This window comes from Jaculus jaculus, chromosome 12 (assembly GCF_020740685.1).
Source record: "Jaculus jaculus isolate mJacJac1 chromosome 12, mJacJac1.mat.Y.cur, whole genome shotgun sequence".
Lineage (NCBI taxonomy): Eukaryota > Metazoa > Chordata > Mammalia > Rodentia > Dipodidae > Jaculus > Jaculus jaculus.
This window is the reverse complement of record NC_059113.1, coordinates 107,266,637-107,289,463: the sequence shown is the minus strand read 5'-3', so window position 1 is coordinate 107,289,463 and position 22,827 is coordinate 107,266,637. Positions and strand designations below refer to the sequence as shown.

Sequence of the window (22,827 nt, the reverse complement as noted above, 5' to 3'; positions counted from 1 at the left end):
GGGTTGAGGGCTCCCTTCCTTTCACAGGTCCCGTCAGGGCTCATGATAACTGTCCCTGGTCGTTCATTAACTTTGTTTCTTAGGACCTTTCAGGTCTCTCAGAACTTGCATCCAGAGTGTTTGCAGAAATTCATGGGAAGTTAAGGAACTCTACTTGCCTCTAAAATTCTGGACAGCCTTGGGGTAGGCAACTGTGTTCTGGAATTCTGCCATACAGATACTGCCAGTGTTGTCTCTTGAGCAAGCCTTCAGGGATCAGTATCGGTGAGAAAGGATTTTGTCACATCTTAAACCACAGGATTAGAGAGACATTGACAGGGAGTGTAAAGGTAACTGGGTGGGCCAGAGCCCAGCGGATCTGGCTGTCCTGGCTGTGCCGGGACTTGCCAAGACACGTTCTGGCAAATGGTCCTCTGTGGAGATTTCAGATTAAATTAAGCTATTTTGAATTTAGCATACATTGTAGGGATGAAAACTGGATTGACTTGTTTAAAGCTCTGAGATTCATCTGTCTGAGTCATTTTATTTCCTGTAGGATATCTTCTGCTATTTTGAAGATACAAATAATGTTTACTTCTTTTTTTTTTATTTTTATTTATTTATTTGAGAGCGACAGACACAGAGAGAAAGACAGATAGAGGGAGAGAGAGAGAATGGGCGCGCCAGGGCTTCCAGCCTCTGCAAACGAACTCCAGACGCGTGCGCCCCCTTGTGCATCTGGCTAACGTGGGACCTGGGGAACCGAGCCTCGAACCGAGGTCCCTAGGCTTCACAGGCAAGCGCTTAACCGCTAAGCCATCTCTCCAGCCCAAATAATGTTTACTTCTATCAGAAAAAAAAAAAAAGAGCTTGAAAGGCAAATTAACAGCTTGAAAAACTGACTGAATATAAATTATTGTTACTAGAGAAAAGGCTGAGAATATAGCTTATCAAAAATAGAAGGCACATTTGTGACGTAATGGGGTACATTTTATTTATTTCTTATATATGCACATGAAATGATGAAGTTAGTCAGATTCTGGAGAAACTGAAGATGTTCATATTTCTTATGCCCCACTGCCTATCATTTTTCAAAGTAATGCTTTCTGCTAGGTTCACATTTCACTTATAGAGGAGCAAAGCCGTAAAAGGTGTCACTTACAGCTACTGGGTGAAGGTGCTGCAGGGGAGGGGGAGGGGCGAGAAGTCCGCACAGACAGCCACAGAAGGGCGTGTTCAGGGTGGGGGTGAAGGCATCACCCAGGGGTGGTGGAAGAGCGACTGTCTGGTGACAGGCACACACACAGATGGTTCACCAAACCGAGGGCAGTGTGTTAAGTATGCTTAAGGATATACTTGGCAATGAACTTGACAGCCAGCATGGTCTCTCTGCAGGTTGGCTTGATACGGGATTCCGGAAGAAGAAAACCGAACTTGCCTTTATCACGGAGCTCGAAGGCGAAGGTGTGTTTGATGCCCAGGTCATAAGCCCAGTCCAAGGAAGAGCCTGACGTTGGGTCTACAAAACAGAAGCAGTAAATAGTTCATTAGAGACGCATCTCATTTAGGGTCTCACTCTAGCCCAGGCTGGCCTGGAATTCACTATGGAGTCTCAGGGTGGCTTCGAACTCACTGTGATTCTCCTACCTCTGTCTCCCAAGTGCTGTGATTAAAGGTGTGTGCCACCACACCTGGTTTAGTTTTTTTTTTTTTTGACATGAAAATCACTTACATATAATTTGCAATAAAATAAGTGTGCATACAGTAAATTGCAGTAAAGAGAGCTTAGCCTGAATCATGTAGGGTGCAGAGTAAAACATTATCAGGAATTTGTAATACACCATACACATTAAATATGTATTGCACTAAACAAATTCTTTTCCTTTCTGTTTTATTGACATTTAAAGTAGCACACAAGTGGTTTTCATTATGGCATTTTATTATTACTTTTAAGCTTAAAATACTTTCTTTGTTTATTTGCAAGCAGAGAGAAATAGAAGAGAGACGGACAGACAGAATGGGCACTCTAAGGCTTCCAGCCACTGCAAACAAACTCCAGATGCATGCTCCACTTTGTGCATCTGGCTTTATGAGGGCCCTGGGGAACTGAGCCAAGGTTGTTAGGCTTTGCAGGCAAGTGCCTTAACCACACTGAGCCATCTCTCCAGCCCCTTTTAAAAAAGTTTTAGTGACCACTTCCGTACTTACAGACAATGCAGTATGGCCATAGTCGCTCCCAACAGCTGCTCTTTCCCCTCCTGAATACCCCCTCCACTGATTCCCTTCTTCTTTTCAACTATCTCTCTTCTATTTTTAAAAATATTTTTATTTATTTACTTATTTATTTATTTCAGAGAGAAAGAAGGAGAAAGAGAGGGAGAGAGGGTGAGAGGCAGATAGAGAAAGAAAGAATGGGTATGCCAGCGCCTGCAGCCACTGCAAATGAATTCCAGACATATGCGCCACCTTATGCATCTGGCTTACGTGGGTCCTGGAGAATCGAGCCTGGGTCCTTTGGCTTTGCAGGCAAGTGCCTTAACCGCTGAGCCATCCCTCCAGCCCATCTCTCTTCTAGTTTAATGTTATCATTTTCCCTCTCCTCGCACGCAGGTCTTGTGTAGGCAGTGCTAGCCACTGTGAGGTCACGAGTGCCCAGGCCACGTCGTCATCATGGCATTTTAATCCATATATGTCATTACACTCTTGTTTCCTTCCTCTCCCTCCTCCACCGCTTTCCCCTCTTGCTTCTGTCCCCCCCCGGCACAGTCCTACCTTCTGCTTTTGTATCACATGAACTCATTGCATGTTGGCTACTCAGGCCTAGATTGAGCTTATTCCCTGGGCTCACATTGCAGCAGGGGGAAGTGTCCTGATCAAGTGCAAGCAGCCCAGGTATCTTACTAAGGAATATATCTATATCTAAGGGTTTTTTTTTTTAAAAAAATTATTATTATTTATTTATTTGAGAGCGACAGACACAGAGAGAAAGACAGGTAGAGGGAGAGAGAGAGAATGGGCACGCCAGGGCTTCCAGCCTCTGCAGACAAACTCCAGACACGTGCGCCCCCTTGTGCATCTGGCTAACGTGGGACCTGGGGAACCGAGCCTCGAACCGGGGTCCTTAGGCTTCACAGGCAAGCGCTTAACCGCTAAGCCATCTCTCCAGCCCAAAGGGTTTTTGAGATAGTGTCTCGCTCTAACCCAGGATGACAGTAGGCTGGCCTTGAACTCACATTGTTCCTCATCTCAGCCTCTCATGTGTTGGCATTAAAGGCATGTGCCACCACATGTGGCAAATTATAACTTTTTTTTTTTTTGAGGTAGGGTCTCGCTCTAGCCCAGGCTGACCTGGAATTCACTATGTAGTCTCAGGGTGGCCTTGAACTCACTGCAATCCTCCTACCTCTGCCTCCCAAGAGCTGGTATTAAAGGCATGTGCCACCATGTCTAACAAATTATAATTTTGATTCAATCATGAGGATAGAAATTATTACATTATATATACATCATGTATGCATCTGTGTAATCTATCATCTATTTATCCATCTTTTTTTAATCTGTTATTTATCTATTCTTAATCTATTACTCTTGGTTTTTGAATTTAATCTATTACTCTTGGTTTTTGAACTATAATTTTGTTATTATTTCCTTCTTGTTTGAAAAGATGTTTCATTTTAAGCTAGTCAGATTTAAGTTGCTAAAAGGAAAACACATGAAGAGAAGAGTTCATTAGACTAGAGATCAGAAATTATGTTTGGAATGATAATGCAGAATATGCTAGACATTAAATCAATGAGGTCAAATTAATTCTCTATCATCCCAAAGGGTTCAAGGGCATGGTTATTCCATTCTGGAAGATTTACATTATGTGAAATTTCTCATTAGCAGCAGTGACTGAGAATATAAGCAATTTGTGATTTTAATAATTATGTGATTTATTGAGTGCCATACATTTTCTCTATGTTATCATTTCTTGCCTCTTCTAGGCCTTAAATTTGTAAAATGAAACACATTCATATAGAACTTAATTTGCTGCTCATGCTATTTAGACTTTAACTTATCTCCATGTGTATTTACTAAGGTATATGTGTAAATTTAGAAAGTATAGCAACAATAATTTGGCTAAATACCAGATACCCTTTTAAGTGTTTATGCATGTGCAAGTCATTTAATGAACTCCTATCCCACTATACTTTTAAAAAATCTTTTTCAAATTTTTATTTATTTATTTGAGAGAGAGAAAGAGGCAGACAAAGAGAGCTTTAGCACGCCAGGGCCTCCAGCCTCTGCAAACAAACTCCATCTGGCTTATGTGGGTACTGGGAAATTGAATCTGGGTCTTTAGGCTTCATAGGTAAGTGCCTTAACTGGTAAGCCATCTCTCCAGTCACCTAAAAATCTATTAAAATTTATTTGAAAGAGAGAGGTGGGGGAGGGAGAATGGGTGCACCAGGGCCTCTAGCCACTGCAAACGAACTCCAGATGCATGTGCTACCTTGTGCATCTGGTTTAAGTGAGTCCTGGGGAATTAAACCTGGGTCCTTTGGCATTGCAGTCAAGTGCCTTAGCCACTAAGGCTTCTCTCCAGTCCCCATTGTGCTTTTTTGTAAAGCACAATGAAGCCACTTGATGGAAGACACAGCACCAGCAGATAGTTGAGTGAGGATTCAAACCCAGGCTGTGCATCCCTGAGCCCACACTAGTAGCCATGGCAACGCACTGCTCACCCTTTGCTGTTCTGTAGTCGACTCAGGAAGAAGTACGGATGGAGAGACATGTCCATGTGAAACTCATTTCTATAATTAGCATATGCTAATAAAGTGAAGTATTAAATGCATTAAGTGTAATAACCTGACTTATATCTACACTTATGAGAATATATTAAGCAAGTGCTGATGCCGGAGATACATGAACACAAATTAAAATATTTACTCTCCCCTTCTGCTGCCACTTAATATAATCCCAGTGAGAACGTCTCTTAGGACATAGCAACTGGGTGTCAGGAACTATGGGTCTTCACATTTTCCCTTTCAAAATGAGGGGCGAAAAGAGTTCGGGGCCAACAGCCAGGAGCAGATGGAGTAATTCTGGCATAAGAGGAAATGGAGGAGAAATATGAGGAGAAGACTCAGTAAATAACTCGGAAGTAAACTTTTTAGCTCACGTGACTCACAGATATATCTTACTTACTAAGCTACCTGGTTTCTATCAATTCAAATAACTTTTTTCCCTTTTTAACATATTTTAATTTATTTCAGAGAGATTCATATTACACACACACACACACACATATGAGAGAGATAGAGATAGAGATATATATATATATATATATATATATATATATATAGAGAGAGAGAGAGAGAGAGAGAGAGAGAGAGAGAGAGAGAAAATGGATACACAAGGACCTCTAGCCATTGCAAATGAACTCCAGACGTATGCACCACGTTGTGCTTCTGGTTTATGTGGGTCCTGAGGAATTGAACCTGGGTCCTTAGGCTTCGCAGACAAGCACCATAACTACTAAGCCATCTCTTCAGCCCTCAAATAACATTTTTTTTTTTTCAAGGTAGGGTCTCGCTCTAGCCTCGGCTGACTTGGAATTCACAATGTAGTCTCAGGCTGGCCTTTAACTCATGGTGATCCTCCTACCCCTGCCTCCCAAGTGCTGGGATTAAAGGCATGTGCCACCATAGTGTTTCTTGACATTTATATAAAAAGCAGGGGAGGGGCTGGAAAGATTGCTCAGTGGTTCAGGCACTTGCCTGCAAAGCCTAACAACCCGGGTTCAGTTCCCCGTTACCCACATAAAGTCAGATGCAGCAAGGGGTGCACATATCTGGGATTTTGTTTGCAGTGACTGGAGACCCTGGCACACCCATTCTCTCCTTCTCTCTCTCTCTCTCTCTCTGCTTGCAAATATATTTTTTAAAACGTGGGGACAAGGCTTCAGTAAATGATAGAAAAAACTTACATATTGTTGATGCTATTGGGCCATAAACATAGCGTGTTTCATATCTAGTTGACAGAGCTTCAGTGGCAATCCTTCCAACCTTGGCCTGGAAAGGGCAGTTAGAGCAGAACCGTGGGTTAGCTCACATGAATATATTTACTAGGGGTCGAAGACCAATTTGATACGTTATGTTGCCCTTGAAGATCAAAATCAGCTAAGCAGTAAGGAGAGACACATTTTCAATAAGATAGGTTGTCATCATGAATGCACAATCAATCACACACAGTCATGTAATAACAGTGTGCTCTCCTTCCTCTCTCCTTTCTTTCCGACTTTTTGGCTTCAGAATATTTATTCCTTCCAGTCAGTTTACCATTTGATCCTATGTTTCTCATTCCTTTCGTTATGCTAGGTCCCATGTTGACACAGAACTCTGTCTATTTACGTTAAGAGAAGAAAAGTAAATGACTTAAAAACATCTTTTTTATTAGCTCCTTCCCTCTCTCTCTCTCTTTGTGTGTGGTACTGGGGGATCTCAACTAGGGCATTGTAAATGCTGGGCAAGTGCTCTACCATTAAGCTACATTCCCAGCATGGTTGACTCCTTTTAGGAGTACTTCTGTTATATTAGGGTTTCTTCTCCTGGCTGGCATTTTGTCATCTTAAATGGACTTTTGTGTTGGTATGACTAATGGAATGAATGTTAATGGAGTACAGTCATTAACACAGTTGACCTCCAAAAAGTAGTTTTAGTGTATGTGTATAATGTACATTACTAAATACTAATGTGTTTTTCTAAATTTATTTAGTTGTGTAAGAGTTTTCAGTTAGTCACAGTGGACTTGTCGTGTGCTATCTTTGTCCCAAGAGTGGGTTGAAACTGCATTGCTGCGCCCGCACAGTTTACACGCGTGGGTCTGAGTCTCGGAGGGACTTGGTTATAAACAGCTGTGTGGCCACGGCAAGTCCTAAGCACCACTATGAGCTTAGTCATTTCTTTCTCCTGGGCTTTTCTGAGAATCACATTGCAAGATTTCACCATCTGTTTACCTTTATCGATAAAACTTACTCTAAAAACCACGATTTTAACTTCAAGGCAAACTTCATTAGTTCTTTATTCTGGTATTAAAAATATGATAGCTTAGCCAGGTGTGGTGGCTCACGCCTTCAATCCCAGCACTTGGGAGGCAGAGGTAGGAGGATCACCATGAGTTTGAGGCCACCCTGAGACTACATAGTGAATTCCAGGTCAGCCTGGGCTAGAGCGAGACCCTACCTCGAAAAACCAAAAACCAAAAAAAATGAAAAGAAAGAGATAGCTGGATGAGGTGATGCAGTTACCATCCCAACACCTGAGAGGCTGGGGCAGGAGGATAGTGGATTTAAGGCCAGTTTGAACAGTGAGTTCAAGGCCAACTGGGGCTGCATAGTGAGAGCCTGTATAATCAATCAGCCTATCAATCAATCAGTCGTCAAACAAACAGCAGAAACAGTGAAATTCCTTCAACACCAGCCACACTAACGAAGGACAGAGAGGGAGTCACTGCCCAGCTCAGACCCCTAACCGCTGAGCCACCTCCCCGCCCACCGCGGCCGCTCCCCTGTACCAGGTCCTCGTGGTTGGGGGGCAGCCTGGGCGTGTAGCCATAGGGGTACAGCAGCATCTGGGAGTACGAGTGGAAGGTGATGTAAGCCCTGATGGACTTCAGGTGGCTTCGAATGAAGGCCGTGACTGCTCTGGTCTCCTTCTCGGACTCTGGGGCAGGGCCGCGGTACGTCTCCAGGCACGGGTTGTTGGTGTTGGGGGAAGCTGCGCACACGGGGCGGAGATTACCATTAGCTCGCTGCCCACCACGGGCTCACGGCTCCTGGCCTCTCGGGGTCTCCTGAGACTTTGTCCCTCGAGCCATGTACGCATGTCCAACAGACTAAGTCTGCGGAAACAGTCTTCCCCTGGTTGACCTCCCTGATTCTCAGACAGGAAAAGCACACCAGCAGCCCCCCAGGGCTCAGCAGCTCGTGGGTACCAGCTCCAGGGCACCCCCGGCGCTGGCTTGCTGGGGACAGGTGCCCGGTGCCCTCTCCCAGCCTCTGCTGCCACGGGTATGTTCACTATGGAATAAGTCCTTATCATATCCGCTATGCAGTGAGCAGATCCATTATGCAATAGGGTTAAAAAAAAGCGAGTTGATTTTTTTTTTTTTTAACCAAATGAGGTGAAGAAGAGATGCTGTGGGGCAGGAGCAGAATCTCCCCGCAAGTCACTGCTGTGTGGTCCCCATGCTGGCCTCTGGTGGAGCCGGCCTCAGCCGGACTGCAGCCCCTTGGGCGTTTGCACTGCTCTTTTCTCTGCCCCACGTGTTTCTCTTCACCAAGCATCTGGAGGATTACTTGGTGATTGTAACCAGGGGTGGAATTTCTCAACTTTAATCAGACCAGGAAGAGAAGGGACCCGAGGTCTCTCTTCACATTATCTGATAATTTTGTGCCTGGTTTGTGCTTTCCTCCCTTCCTTCTTTCTCTCTTTCTCTCTCTCTCTTTCTTTCTTTCTTTTCTGTCTTCTCTCTCTCTCCTTCCTTCCTCCCTCCCTCCCTCCCTCCCTCCCTCCCTCCCTCCTTCCTTCTTTCTTTCTTTGTAGCTAGATATGTTCAATAAGAGATGACTTGATAAACAACGTCTTTTCTCCCATTTCCTTTCCTAGAAAAATATTCATGATCCCTCTGTGGTATTGACTTACCATGTAAGAAAATTAGCACTCACTCAGGGAGTATTTGTTTTTACTGAAATAAGTAGCTGGATTATTTCTGTTCAACGTCTAAATGCTCAAGCGATTTCCTTGGGAGAACAGCTACTCACAGCTCCAGGAGACATCGAAGTTTCTGTTGAGGTCAGTGCCAATGCAGGTGGAATTTCGGTTCCTGGACCGATTCTTTCTCCACATGCGGTTCTGTCAGGCGGGAAGAAGGAAGTTTACGCGCACTATGCTTGCGGTCTTCAGTTTCTCTCTGCAAGCGTCTACAACTTTATTTGCATGAGGTCTAATTAATTTGATCTTCTCTACTATAAAGGAAATATTGTTTCATTTTAATTTCTATTTTTGCAACAGTGTGGATTTTAATACTAATGTTCTTGGGCCTTGATGTCAATTATGAAATTATTTAAAACTTGTTGATTAGTTCTTGGCATTAGAAAATGACAATTGGGGACCGTGAAGATGGCCGAGTGGTTAAAGGTGTTTGCATGCAAATCCTGCTAGAGTGGGTCTGTTTCCGCAGTACCCACACATAAGATGGCACATGAGTCTGGAATTTACTTGCAGTGGCAAGAGACGCCCGTGTGCCTTCACTCTCTCTTTCCTTCTCTATAATAAATACAAGTATTTAAAAATATAATAACAATTAGTAGCCTCAGAAAGCTACAAAATTATTATTATTATTTCAAGGACATCAATGTAATCAGGAAAAAATTGTTGACGATCTGAACTTGAATTAGAAATTTTATTTTATTTTATTTTATTTTGTTTTATTTTATTTATTTGAGAGAGAAAGAGGGAGAGAGAGAGAATGCGTGCACCAGAGCCTCCAGCCACTGCAAATGAACTCCTTGTGCATCTGGCTTATGTGGGTCCTGGGGAATTGAACTGGGGTTCTTTGGCTTTTCAGGCAAATGCCTTAACCACTAAGCCATCTTCTCCAGCCCTGAATTAGAAGTTTTTTTTTTTTCTTTGACAACCTCCATGCATGGACACAGTGTACCCTGGTCACCGTCCCCTCTGACCGCCCGCTTTTGTTCTCCCTCCAGCTCCACTCAGCCCCTTCTCCCTTGCAAGTAGCGCCTCTTCCATTTTGGTGTCAAGTTTTGCCTTCGTCAATCCTCTGAAATTGAAATGTTTAAAAATATTCTGCAGGGCGTGGTGGTGCACGCCTTTAATCCTAGCACTCGGGAGGCAGAGGTAGGAGGATCACTGTGAATTCGAAGCCACCCTGAGACTACATAGTGAATTTCAGGTCAACTTGGGCTAGAGTGAGACTCTACCTCAAAAAACCAAAAAAATAAAATAAAAAAAAGAAAAGTAAAGAAAAGAAAAAAGCCCCAATATTATGAATTGGAATCAACTAGTTAGCCACTCCTTAAACTTAATGAGCAGCAACGTGCATGAAAGCTGGAGAGTGATAGATGTGATTTAAATGCAAACGAAAACATCCAGAGCAGTACCTGCGTCCATGACCAAATGTATCCATCTACGTTGAACACGGGTAGGATGTAAAAATTCATTTGGTCCAAGAGCTTGGTCATAATTTTATTTTTTCCATAACTTTTTGTTGCCTGTAGGGTAGGGAAAAGAAAATCAAGCTGTTGGTATGAAGTTGAATTATCCCATGAAAAGCTGTGGTTCTGACGGTTATAATTACTGTTCTTTGTCCAGTGTCAAATGGTTTTAAATATATTTTCCCCAACCTACACAAAAACAAGTGATCCATATAGATTACAGGAAAGGACCTTGTTTATTCAGGCCTGTGACATTAACTGAATGAGCATTCTTTACAGGATCACATAATTATGAAAACTTAGCATGACAAAGAGATTACACAGGAAGGATAAAGACCCAGTGGAAATTATCAATGCCATTTGCCTTATGAATTCTTTCCTGCACATCTCATTTAAATTACGATTGAGCCAGGCATGGTGGCGCACGCCTTTAATCCCAGCAGCAGGGAGGCAGTGGTGGGAGGGAGGACGCTGAAGGTCCCGGGCCAGCCTGAGACTGGGCCAGAGCGAGACCCTACCTCAACTCCCCACCCAGAAAAGTAAATATACGTTGAATCTATAAGCAGGGCAATAAGGAACTATTGGACAGGATTCACAAAACATTTTTAAATAGTACTAAAGGAAATAATTCTTATTTCTCTTTTTTGGCCCTGAGGCTTTAACCAGTGGCTCTGTCCACATTAAACATATGCTGCATCCTGGAGCCACACCCCAATCTAGGAAAATTCGTGTGTGCACGTATGTGTGTGCGTGTTCTCGAGCACCCGGGAGTCCTGCTGTTCCCACCTCCCATCTTGCTGTCACACGGGATCACACAAGCTTGCCATGGCGCCCAGCCTTGATGGGGGGCTGGGGGTCGGGACTCAGGTTTTCACGCTTACACAACAATTTCTTTATCCACTGAGCCATCCCCCAGTCCTGGGTAATTTCTTTGTATCCAATGGTTATATTTAGTGAGGAAGTAGAGCCAAGGAAAGGCATCCACGTGGCTAGAGGTCCCACATGGAGGTAATTTCTTATTAATAAGAATTTCTGTCATTGCTGTGCGCTTGTCTCGCATGAATCATGAGGCCCCGGGTTTAATCCCCAGCACCACTGGTAACATAAACACCAAAATCTCATGAACTCCGAGAGTGGTCAATCAATGTTTTTCGATTATCTGGTAGAACTTTCTTGAATTAACTGAGTTTTTGGTGACAATCAATGTTCTCAAGAGTCTCACAGTCTTGGAAAATTCCTCTATTGGTGTCAAGACTTTTTTAAAAACAGTTTTTCTTTCTTTCTTTTTCTTTTTTTCCTTTCCCTTCCTTCTTTCCTTCCTTCCTTCCTTTCTCTCTCCCTTCCTTCCTTCCTTCCTTCCTTCCTTCCTTCCTTCCTTCCTTCCTTCCTTCCTTCCTTCCTTCCTTCCTTCCTTCCTTTCTTTCTTTCTTTCTTTCTTTCTTTCTTTCTTTCTTTCTTTCTTTCTTTCTTCTTGAGGTAGGGTCTCACTCTGGTCCAGGCTGACCTGGAATTCACTATGCAGTCTCAGGGTGGCCTTGAACTCATGGTGATCCTCCTACCTCTGCTTCCCAAGTGCTGGGATTAAAGGCATGTGCCACCACACCTGGCTCTAAAAACAGTTTTTAAATCATTTATTTGCAAGGACACACACACACACACACACACACACACACACACACAGAGAGAGAGAGAGAGAGAGAGAGAGAGAGAGAGAGAGAGAGTATGGACGTGCCAGGGCCTCTAGCCACTGCACATAAACTCCAGATGCACAGGCCACTCTGTGCATTTGGCTTTATGTGGGTGTGGGTACTGGGGAACTGAGCCCTGATTGTTAGGCTTTGCAGACAAGTGCCTCAACTGCTGAACCATCTCTCCACTCCTCCCCACTTTTTCTTTTTGAGACAAAGTCTCACTATGTAGCCTAGGGTGCCCTCACACTTGGAATCCTCCTGCCTCAGCCTCCTGAGTGCCAGAGACATACGCAACCATGTCTGAATGGAAGAGATTTCTTGTGACGCGTGTTCCTTAATGGGTTGATGAAAAGGGGAGGGCTTGACCGTTCTTCTTTCCCGCTGCACACAGTCACAGCCCAGCCACCATTAACTAGCCGGGCATATTCCAGAGCGTTCTGTGCAACAGTTGGTGGGAAAATAAAGCCCAATGATAGCAGCAGTCAGCGTACACTAGCAACAGCGTGAGAGGCAACAAGATACAAACTGGGCTTGAGTTTTTAGAAAATGAGCTATTGCTCACTGGGAAAGGAGATTCAAGTGGGACAGCTTTCCAAGTTATGCACAGGCCATGGGATATGTACACCAAGCTAGTGGTCTGTGCTTTGGGCTTATTAAAGAAAGGTCAAGCTTGCAGTTTATATCATCAAGATGGTGATTAGATTTGCATACTTGTAAAAAAAAAAATCCCATTGCAGCCAAAATTCCTTTTCCTTTTGTAAACTCTCAGCTGGAGTTTAAGAAGTCTGAAGGAAGAGGTTTTTTTTTTTTTTTGTTTGTTTGTTTGTTTTTCAAGGTTGGGTCTTGCTCTAGGTCACACTGACCTGGAAGAGGTAATTTAATAAAAACTGTGATATGAATAAAACCTAGGCCATCTATGCCCTGCCGCGCTAAATAGGGACTGCTCTAGTTCCTGGGTAAGGGACGTTGCCCATTGCTAAGGTGTAGGGACGAGACCTGTCAGTGTTCTGACCCACTCACCTGATAGACGAACCACTGGCAGAAGGCTGGGGACACCCACTCCCGGGCGTGGATGCCGCAGTCCATGAAGATGGCCTTCTGCCTCCCCGCGCGCTTCCCCACCTGTAAAGACACATCGAGGCTCCCGCACGGGCGCGCAGCCTCCAGCATCCAGCCCCTCGCTCCCAGCACGGCTCCTGCCCGCTGCCCTTGCGCTGCAATCCCGTTTCTGCAGCGGGGAGGACGCGGGCAGGCCGATTGCCCTGCTTGTGACTTTGCTTGCTGCTGGAAGAAAAAGCCCGACAGGAGCCGCTTAAAGAAGGAAGGGGCTGCTGGCGCTTGCGGTCTGAGGGGTCTCCACGGCCCCTCGGCATCTGCTCCGCATTGCACTGGCAGCAGGAAGTGGCGGGAGATGCCGGACGTCCACTTGCTGCCTCCTTTTCCTTCCGCTCAGGACCGTGGCCCATGGAAAAACACTGCACTTTTTTAAAAATATTTTTTTGGGCTGGAGAGATGGCTTAGCGGTTAAGCGCTTGCCTGTGAAGCCTAAGGACCCCGGTTCGAGGCTCGGTTCCCCAGGTCCCACGTTAGCCAGATGCACAAGGGGGCGCACGCGTCTGGAGTTCGTTTGCAGAGGCTGGAAGCCGTGGCGCGCCCATTCTCTCTCTCTCCCTCTATCTGTCTTTCTCTCTGTGTCTGTCGCTCTCAAATAAATAAATAAAAAATTTAAAAAAAAATATTTTTTTTGTCATTTTTGTTTCTTTATTTGAGAGTGACAGAGAGAGAGGGAGAGAAAGAGACAGATAGAAAGGGAATGGGCGCGCCAGGGCTTCCAGCCTCTGCAAACGAACTCCAGACGCGTGCGCCCCCTTGTGCATCTGGCTAACGTGGGACCTGGGGAACCGAGCCTCGAACCGGGGTCCTTAGGCTTCACAGGCAAGCGCTTAACTGCTAAGCCATCTCTCCAGCCCAACACTGCACTTTTAATCTAGAAACTCCCCAACAGACACGCCCACAGGTTTGTCTCATAGGCACTTCTAGAGTCTTTCAAGCTGAAAATCAAATATTAACTATCACACTGTCATACATAATTAACAATCTCTTACATTGTGTTTAAAAATATTTTTAAATATATTTTTTACTTTATTTATTTATGAGAGAGAGAGAGAAAGAGAGAGAGAGAGGGAGAGGGAGAGAGAATGGGTGCACCAGGGCCTCCTGCTACTGTAAATGAGCTCCAGACACGTGCGCCCCCTTGTGCCTCTGGCTTACGTGGGTCCTGGAGACTTGAACTGGGATCCTTTGGCTTTGTAGGCAAACACCTTAAGTGCTAAGCCATCTCTTCAGCCCTCCTGCATTGTATTTTTTACAACATATTTTCCTAGGGTCAGACCTGCCTTTAGGGTTTGGAAAAAAGAACCCTATAATCTTTTCTTCAGCATGGTGCCGCCTGCAAACTTGTCATCCAAGGGTTTGTGAGCTTGAGGCCAGCCTGGGATATGTGGTCAGCAAAACCCATGTCAAAAAAACAAACAAAACAAAACAAAACAAAAAACCAAACAAACCCACATCAATCAGATAATACATTGTCTCTCTCACTCTACTGACAACACTGTGTGTCACTTCCATTTCATGTCTTCACGGTTACTTTACAGCCTCGGGCGTTTAGCCCATAGCGAAGCCTGTGTGCTGTTGGGGCTGGGGAGGAGGCTCTGCGAGCTTCTTGAAGTGCTGTCATTTTGAAGTGAGTTCCGATTAGCTTTGGGTGGCTGGAGGCACTGAATGGATGGAGATTCCGGCTAAAGATGACTCCCCAGTTATTAACAGGGTGCTCCAGGGAGCAGAATCTCTGAAGCTCCAAAAACTTACCAGCGGCTGAATGATGATCGTTTTGATTGTTGGCTCACGCGGCAATCAAGCTTCATTAAGTTAACACGGGCTGAGTCCTGCTCTGGGGCCCTGCTCATGCGTGGCACTTAGTTCCCTCTGCGTGGCATTCGTTCTCAGTTTCAGTGAATTTTAATGGTGGGGGCGGGGGGCATTTCCATACCAGGGCTGGCAACTGTCATGATTTGGTTGGGCAGTGAGCATTTTGGCTTGGTTTGCTCACGATGCATTCTGACCTCTGTTCACCATCTTTCTTGGTCCCACCAAAAAGCACTCATTACTTCTTTTTCTTGAATTGATGTCTAGAGCTTAAATATTTGAAAGACAAAACCTTTTTCTGTCCCAAAATTAGCCTACCTATGTCACAATATGTTTAAGTTTATATATATTTAAAAAATTATTTATTTATTGTTTATTTATGAGAGAGAGAGAGAGAGAGAGAGAGAGAGAGAAGAGAATGAGCAGCCAGAACCTCTAGCCACTGCAGAAGAACTCCAGACGCATGCACCACCATGTGCATCTGGCTTACGTGGGTTCTGGAGAGTCAAATCCGGATCCTTAGGCTTTGCAGGGAAGTACCTCAACCCCTAAGCTATCTGTGAAGCTCAAGTTTGCGTTTTTAAGTGACAAAAATAACAGACGGTCCTTAATCTATGTTTACCTTGAGAATATACAATGGGTTATTTTCAACTGTAGATCCAATTTGAATCCGAGACACCATTTCAGGACATTTTTTCACCATTTTCTCAGTCCAAGCTACAATCTTAAGAGTAAAATCAGATTTGAGGAATTAGAATAAAGGAAAATTATATCACAGTAAGTGAACAAGGTTACTTTAAAAAGTAGTGAGTATATGTGTACTGTACCTTGCCCCAGTCATTGTACTTTGCATAACTGTGCCTGCCCGGGGCATCGTCCTCAACATCAAACTGTTTCTCTACCTCTTCCTGTAGGTCATGTATCAGGATTCTGTTTGACAGGGGAATGATAAAATGCACATTTAATCATGAACTTTAAAAACATTTTATTTATTTGAGAGAGAGAGAGATGGATGCACCAGAGCCTCCAGCCACCACAAAATGAGCTACAGACACATGTGCCACCTCATGTATCTGGCTTATGTGGGTACTGGGGAATCGAACTGGGGTCCTTTGGCTTTGCAGGCAAGTGACTTAACCACTAAGCCATCTCCCAGCCCTGATCATGAACATTTTATCACGAGAAAGAAAAAGTTATCTTTCACTTTCAGAGAGAGGAAAACTTTTTTTTTTCCTTTTTAATCTGTCATCAAGTCTGTTCCGTTTCTTCTTCATTCTATTCTAACCTTCACATGTGCCCCGTGAGTGGTTTCTGATCTCCGCAGGTGTCTGGCGCCAGGCCATCCAGCATGGTGTCTCAAGTTCCTATCTAGCACTTATAGTGGAGATTTTCAAGAGTTAGCTATAAAATTCTGTCAAATATCTTATAATAAGTTTTCTATTGGTTATGTCCTCAAGTAACTACACTTTTGATATATTTTACTAGATTAAAATGTACTGCTGGGCTACGGAAGCTAAAGGAGCTTGCTTGCAAAGCCTAATGGCCTGTGTTGTGTTGCCCAGGACCCATGTAAAGCTAGATGCACAAAGTGGCACATATGTCTGGAGTTCGTTTGCAGTGGCAGAAGGCCCTGCTGTGTCCATATTCACTCTTTCTCTGCCTTTCTCTCAATAAATGAATAAATAAATATTGTTAAAATTAATTTTTCATATTGTTTTAACTTTATAATAGATGCTAACATAATAGATACATCTGGTTTATATCATACTGTGATCATGCTACCTACGCTACTCAAAATACACACTTTTATATGCATACAACATTTGTAAGAATGGATTTTTTTTTTTTGAGGTAGGGTCTCGCTCTAGCCCAGGGTGACCTGGAATTCACTATGTAGTTTCGGGCTGGCCTTGAACTCATGGCGATCCTCCTACCTCAGTCTTCCAAGTGCTGGGATTAAAGGTATGTGTCACTGCACCCAGTAACAATGGATTTTTAAAAAATATTTGTGTGTGTGTGTGTGTGTGTGTGTGTGTGAGAGAGAGAGAGAGAGAGAGAGAGAGAGAGAGAGAGGGAGGGAGGGAGGGAGGGAGGGAGGGAGGGAGGGAGGGAGGGAGGGAGGGAGAGGGAGAGGGAGAGGGAGAGGGAGAGGGAAAGAGAAAGAGAAAGAAGGAGAGAATGGGTGTGTCAGGGCCTTTAGTGGTTGCAAATGAACTCCAGATGTGTGCTCCCCCTTGTGTGCATATATAACATTGCATGCTTATGTCACTGTGCATCTGGCTTATGTGGGACCTGGAGATTCAAACATAAGTTCTTAGGCTTTGCAGGCAAGTGTCTTAACCACTAAGCAATCTCTCTAACCCTGCTCCTTTTTAAAAAATATATTTTTGGCTGGGTGTGGTGGCGCAATGCCTTCAATCCCAGCACTCGGCAAGCAGAAGTAGGAGGATCACTGTGAGTTCGAGGCCAGCCTGAGATTACACAGTGATTTCCAGGTCATCCTGGGCTAGAGTGAGACCCTAACTTGAGTTTGTTTGGAGTGAGTGGATGCCCTGGCCCATTCTCTCTCTTTCTCTTTCTCCCCTCTCAGATAAATAAATAAGTAAATTAACTAAATAAAAAGAGAATGAGGGGCTGGAGAGATGGCTTAGTGGTAAAGATGCATGCCTGTGAAGCCTAAAGATTCTCCAGGTTCAATTCTCCAGGTCCCATGTAAGCCAGATGCACATGGTGGTGTATGTGTCTGGAGTTCGTTTGCAGTGGCTAGTGGCCCTGGCATGGCCATCCTCACTCTCTCTGTCTCTAATAATAAAATAAATAATTAAAAATAAAATCTTTTTAAGAAAAAGAATGAAGAGAAGAGATGAGCTCTTGACCATGATAAGGCAGGAGAAGGTAAAGCCCACCTAGAGACCTAAACTGGGATCATTTGTAGCTTCTGATTGGGGCTGAGCTGACAAGTCACGAGCCGGGATGTGGGGCCTGAGCTGAACCGCCCCCTTTCTTATGAGGAAGTGTGGAGACTCTGTGAGCTCCTCTCTACGCGGTTTCTTCCTGCAGATCACGTGACCGCTGCGTTCTGGTGTGAGACAGAGTGTGGGTCCCCCTCCGCAGTCGTTTATTTAGCACCTAGGACCAGACATTGCTATCAAAACGGATTCTCCTAACAGCACTGGCAAACACAGCATCACGTACATGGTCTCCGACTCACTATGTCCTTGGCATTTATTTATTTGCAAGGAGAGAGAGAGATAGAGAGAGAGAGAGGGAATGAATAAATGAAGAGAATGGGCCTGCCAGAGCCTCTAGCTGCTGCAAATGAGCTTCAGATGCATGTACCACTTTGTGCATCTGGCTTTCTGTGAGCACTGGGGACTCGAACCTGGGTCATTGGGCTTTGTAGGCAAACAGATTAACCACCAGCCCTTCCTTTGCTTTGCTTTAAGTGTCTTGGCTTTCTGAGAAGGCGGATGTGAAACAGCGACTTTGGAATCAGGCAGGGCACGTTGTGCAGAGACTCCCAGGAGGCCGAGGAGATCCGAAACTGAACTTTGAGTGGCCGTTACAGATACAATGAATTGCTTTAAGCTCTAAAGAATGCACATGCCTTTTTTTTCCTGCCTTACCACTGTAAGAACAGGGGAAATGAGAGATTTTATGCTCCCAGAGGCTTTATTCACACCATCAAGCAGTATTAACTAGTCCTGTTTGCAAGTAGCAATTTAGCTTTTGTGATGGTAACCGAAAAAACAAACAAACAAAAACAAATATAACCTTTCTACAAACGTAGCTGCCTTGAGGCATCAGAATGGCGTCTGGGTGTTGCTAACATGCACTGCTAGGCCCAAGGCTGGAAATTACAAGTAGGGCCAGATGTTATTTCCACGAGCCCTTCCCTGCACCAGAGTCAGCCTTAAGTATATGGAACCAAACCAAATCACTTTCCCTCAAATATTATTTCCCAGATTTGTTTACTGTGTTAGAAAAAAAATTCCAATCCTAAATACAGGGTACATATGTATCCCTGGAGACTTAGTAAAACTGATTGGCTGATTTTTTGAGCCCTTCTGTAGCGCCAGGCCCAGAGCTCAGGTTGGTATTTCATCTCATCGTGTCAACATTGTCACCGTGGCGGGATGAGTCATTATCACTCCCGTTTCTACAGAAGCGAAACCTATCTCTGAGATAGTCCCCAGTTATTAAAATGTGGGAGCTGGTATCTGGAAGCTGCCACATCTGTCTCTAGCGTCCTCGTCAGAAATGTTATATGACAATGCCTCTTCTTGAGGGTGACGCCTCTGGGTTCAGCCCTCAGGCTGGATCCACCTTCTTGCTTAGAGGCTTGTGCATAAAGTTTTTATAGACATTTGACTATTTTATTTAGAGACACAGAGAGAAAGAAGTGGGTAGAGAGAGAGAGAGAGAAAGGGAGAGAGGGAACTGGTGTGCCAAGGCCTCTTCCCACTGCAAACAAATTCCAGATGCATGTGCCACCTTGCACATCGGCTTTACATGGCACTGAGGCATTGAACCCAGGCCATCAGCCTTTGCAAGCAAGCACCTTTAAACACTGAGCCATCTCTGCAGCTCCCTATTTTTGATTAATATGTTTATATGTGCTTTTCTATGCTTTTATAAGTGGTCCCATTAAAATTAGAAATAGGTATTTTATAAATGCACTCCCAAGATTGCTGACATTCCTCATATGTTGTAGTTTGAAAGTATACAAACACATTTTATGTCCTAAATTATGCATTGATTTGCAATTCTCACTCATTGCAAGGCGCCTTCCTTGCTCCCACATGCCCCGCCCCAGGGCTTAGGCTCTGTACAGCCCAGGGTTGTGGCACAATCAATTTTAATTTCCTCTTATTTTTCTGAGGGGCCGGGATGACTCACCTCTGTCACTGTGGCTGTTTAAGTCTCTTTGCTGATTTAAACCTCACTCTATGGCTTTGCTTTTGTTTTGTTTCTCTACCCCGAGGTAAAATTTCTCTCATAAAGAGTTATTTATTTATTACATATTTTTACATTGCCACATCTATGACTTGGTTTTGCCCCCTTTTATGTATCCGGAGAAGTCAAATGCAAGAACACGGTGCTGGTAGCTCATGAGCTCCGGGATGATGGCCCATCAGTGCTCACGATGGGTAATTGTCCCTGCCTGCTCACAGCAGGCTTTCTGCTTATGGACACGGAAGATGGACATGACCGTCATTTCATTAATGCAGATGAGAGCAAATATAAGACGGAAAGTGAAGTATAATACCCTGTCACCTCCACACGCATGCATCAGTAGTTTGGAAGAAACTGTGAACTTTATCTTAAACATGGAGTTTAAGTTTTGGGTTTTTTTTTTTTTTGTTCTTTTGGGAGGGGTCTAATTCAAATCTCATTTCTTTGGAACATTTTCCTCAACACTTCAATGTACCAAGATTAAGCACATGGATATTTGCAAAGGACTTACTCGAAGTGCACGTTACTTTGTTCCAAGGCAGACTGGATGGACTGCGATTCCTTCTCACTAGCTCGGAAATCCACTGTCATGTTGGTGGCGACATGGTGGGTGGCATCTGGGTACCAGAAGTCAAGCTGCAGACAGCAGTTCACTATCAGTCACAATTTATTTGATAACCAGATACACATCTATTTAAAAATGACTATGTATTATACACACACTGTGGAGGGAATTGGTGGCTCAGTGTAACTGAGGTATGGATTCTTCTTGTGATAACCTAGTGAGATTTGTGCAAATGTGTTTAGGAACTGTTGACTCTCAGGGGTGGAAAGGACACCTTTTGTGCTAACTACTATTTTTAGGATATTGTATTTATCAATGCCCAAAAGAGGCTGGTTTCTTTTGGGTAATTTCTCTTTGCTTCTATCACTTTGGAGTTGCATAGAATTATTTTATAATTGATTTAGCCTTAGCATCTGACTCTAATTGGGTTTTTGCATTAGATATCTGGCTTCCTTTCCCCAAACAGATATCTCTGTGAACTCTGGAATCTGGAAGGCTCACCACCCTCCCCCCAACCAGATGTCTCTGTGGACTCTGGAGACCAGTGAAAACCAGTGAATGTGAGCAGATAAGAGGTAGGGTGCACAACGACAGTGGCAGAAAGAGGAAATGACAGTGTGGCTGTGCGGAGCGGTTAGGAATTAGAATCAGCTGAACTTGGCTTGGAGTTGGAGAGAAGAGTGTGGGCAGCCGGAAGGGACGGCGCGCTGCGTCTCTGCTCAACTCTGGAATGCAATCTCAGTCGCTTCATTTGCCTTCTTCTGCCTCTAGTTCCGCTGATTTAAAGGGGTTAAAGTTAGGATGTTGACATTGTAAATCTGCTGGTGAACGGGGAGTGATGTGCGGGAGGGCGAGGACGTGGGTCCCATGGGCAAGAGCAGCTGAGTAACTAATATCAAGACGGTTACTTTGACCTGCTGGGGTTTAAAGGACTGATCTGCATTCAAGAACCCCTTTAAGAAAAAGTGCACCTCTCTTGGAAAATGTCACATCTTGGTGTCTGCCAGCTCTCTGATGTTTCAGCTTCTGCATGAACAGAAGTGGTGCCAACAGAGATCAGAGTGGGCGTGTGGAGGCTGGACGGTGCCAGCTCGGAGGGCAGGGCACCGCGGGGGAGCGTCAGGCACGTCCGCGTGCTGGGCACTTTTACCCGGAGGAGACCGTTGTGGGCAAAGCTTTGGAGGAGAAAGACAAAATGATGTTCCGAGGAAACAAAAATCAACTGGCTGAATTATCCCAGCCGTCCTTGCCATTCTCTCATGACTGGCAGTTGTAAGAAGCGCCGTGGTCACTGACATGAAAGGAGCAGCTTTCAGAGGACAGAGAGATAAGATAAAATACCCCTGCACGCATTTTACCTCATTGCTCTTGGCCAAGTCCTTCACGATGTTTGCTTGTTTGTCATCTTGGGGCCTCACGCGGAACACCTTCTCCCTTCACGTAGACGCAAGAAGAAGAAGAAGGATAACAACAAAAATCAGCAACAAGAAGAAAGAAGGCGCTGTCAAGAAACCTTCCCCAGCTGTCCTCCCCTGGGAATGGAGCGCAGAAGGCGCGGTCACCTGTCGAAGCGGACGGGAGCCAGGGCCAGGGTGGTGGCGATCAAACTCACAGGCAGCGCCGGCCACATGGTCCTTGGCTGCCCCGGGATGCTGTCGCTGGCTTTGTACCTCGGCGCTTATCTCACTGGGCAGCTGATTTCCTTTGGGTTCTGAGGGTTCAACTGTTCCCCCTCCTCTGGTCTCTTCAGTTGTGGGGGGCCGCCAGGAGTGGGGGCAGGAAGAAGACCAGCAGGCTCATGCTGTGGACCTATCTTTTTGTAGCAGGAAATACCCATTTTACCAAAGAAAGGGTGGAGGGGAAATTGACCTGAGCCACTAAGCTGATGGCGGAGCCGGGGTGGACACGTTGGCAGAGCTGGATTTGGATGGCTCTGTTTTTTCTAAAGCACTAACCCACAGAGAGCTTGTGTTGGACAATGCAAAGAACCAATTCAGGCATTTCATGTTTTGAAGGTGGGGCAGAGATTCAATTAAGAAACCAGGTATTTTCTCCACAAGGACTCTCTTTTTGTGGTTTTTAGGTTTTCTTTTTTTAAATATATCTTATTTATTTATTTGAGAGAGAAAGAGGTAGACAGTGAGAGTGAGAGAGAAACAGAGAGAGGGAGAGAGAGAGAAAGAAATAATGGGCACCCTAGGGCCTCCAGCCACTGCAAACAAACTCCCCTTGTATAAAAAGTTAATAAAAAAAGTATGGGAGGGGGCTGGAGAGATGGCTTAGCGGTTAAGCACTTGCCTGTGAAGCCTAAGGATCCTGGTTCAAGGCTCGATTCCCCAGGACCCACATTAGCCAGATGCACAAGGGGGTGCACGCATCTGGAGTTCGTTTGCAGTGGTTGGAGGCCCTGGCGTGCCCATTCTCTCTATCTCTCTCTGTCTCTTTCTCTCTCTGTCACTCTCAAATAAATAAATAAAAATAACAACAAAAAA

The 22,827-nt window shown here is 44.6% G+C and overlaps 1 protein-coding gene across 1 annotated transcript; it reads right to left on the bottom strand.

Annotated features, from left to right (window-relative positions):
- Positions 1–966: 966 nt before the first annotated feature.
- Cpa3 (carboxypeptidase A3) lies at positions 967–21,965 on the bottom strand. The gene is made up of 11 exons (XM_045131325.1): positions 21,898–21,965; positions 21,694–21,769; positions 20,282–20,406; positions 15,642–15,744; positions 15,437–15,538; positions 12,910–13,011; positions 10,145–10,255; positions 8,786–8,876; positions 7,537–7,739; positions 5,951–6,035; positions 967–1,498 (listed from the first exon to the last, which is right to left on the bottom strand). The coding sequence occupies exons 1-11, from the start codon at positions 21,963–21,965 to the stop codon at positions 1,314–1,316; spliced, it is 1,251 nt and encodes a 416-aa protein (XP_044987260.1). The 3' UTR covers positions 967–1,313.
- Positions 21,966–22,827: the final 862 nt, after the last annotated feature.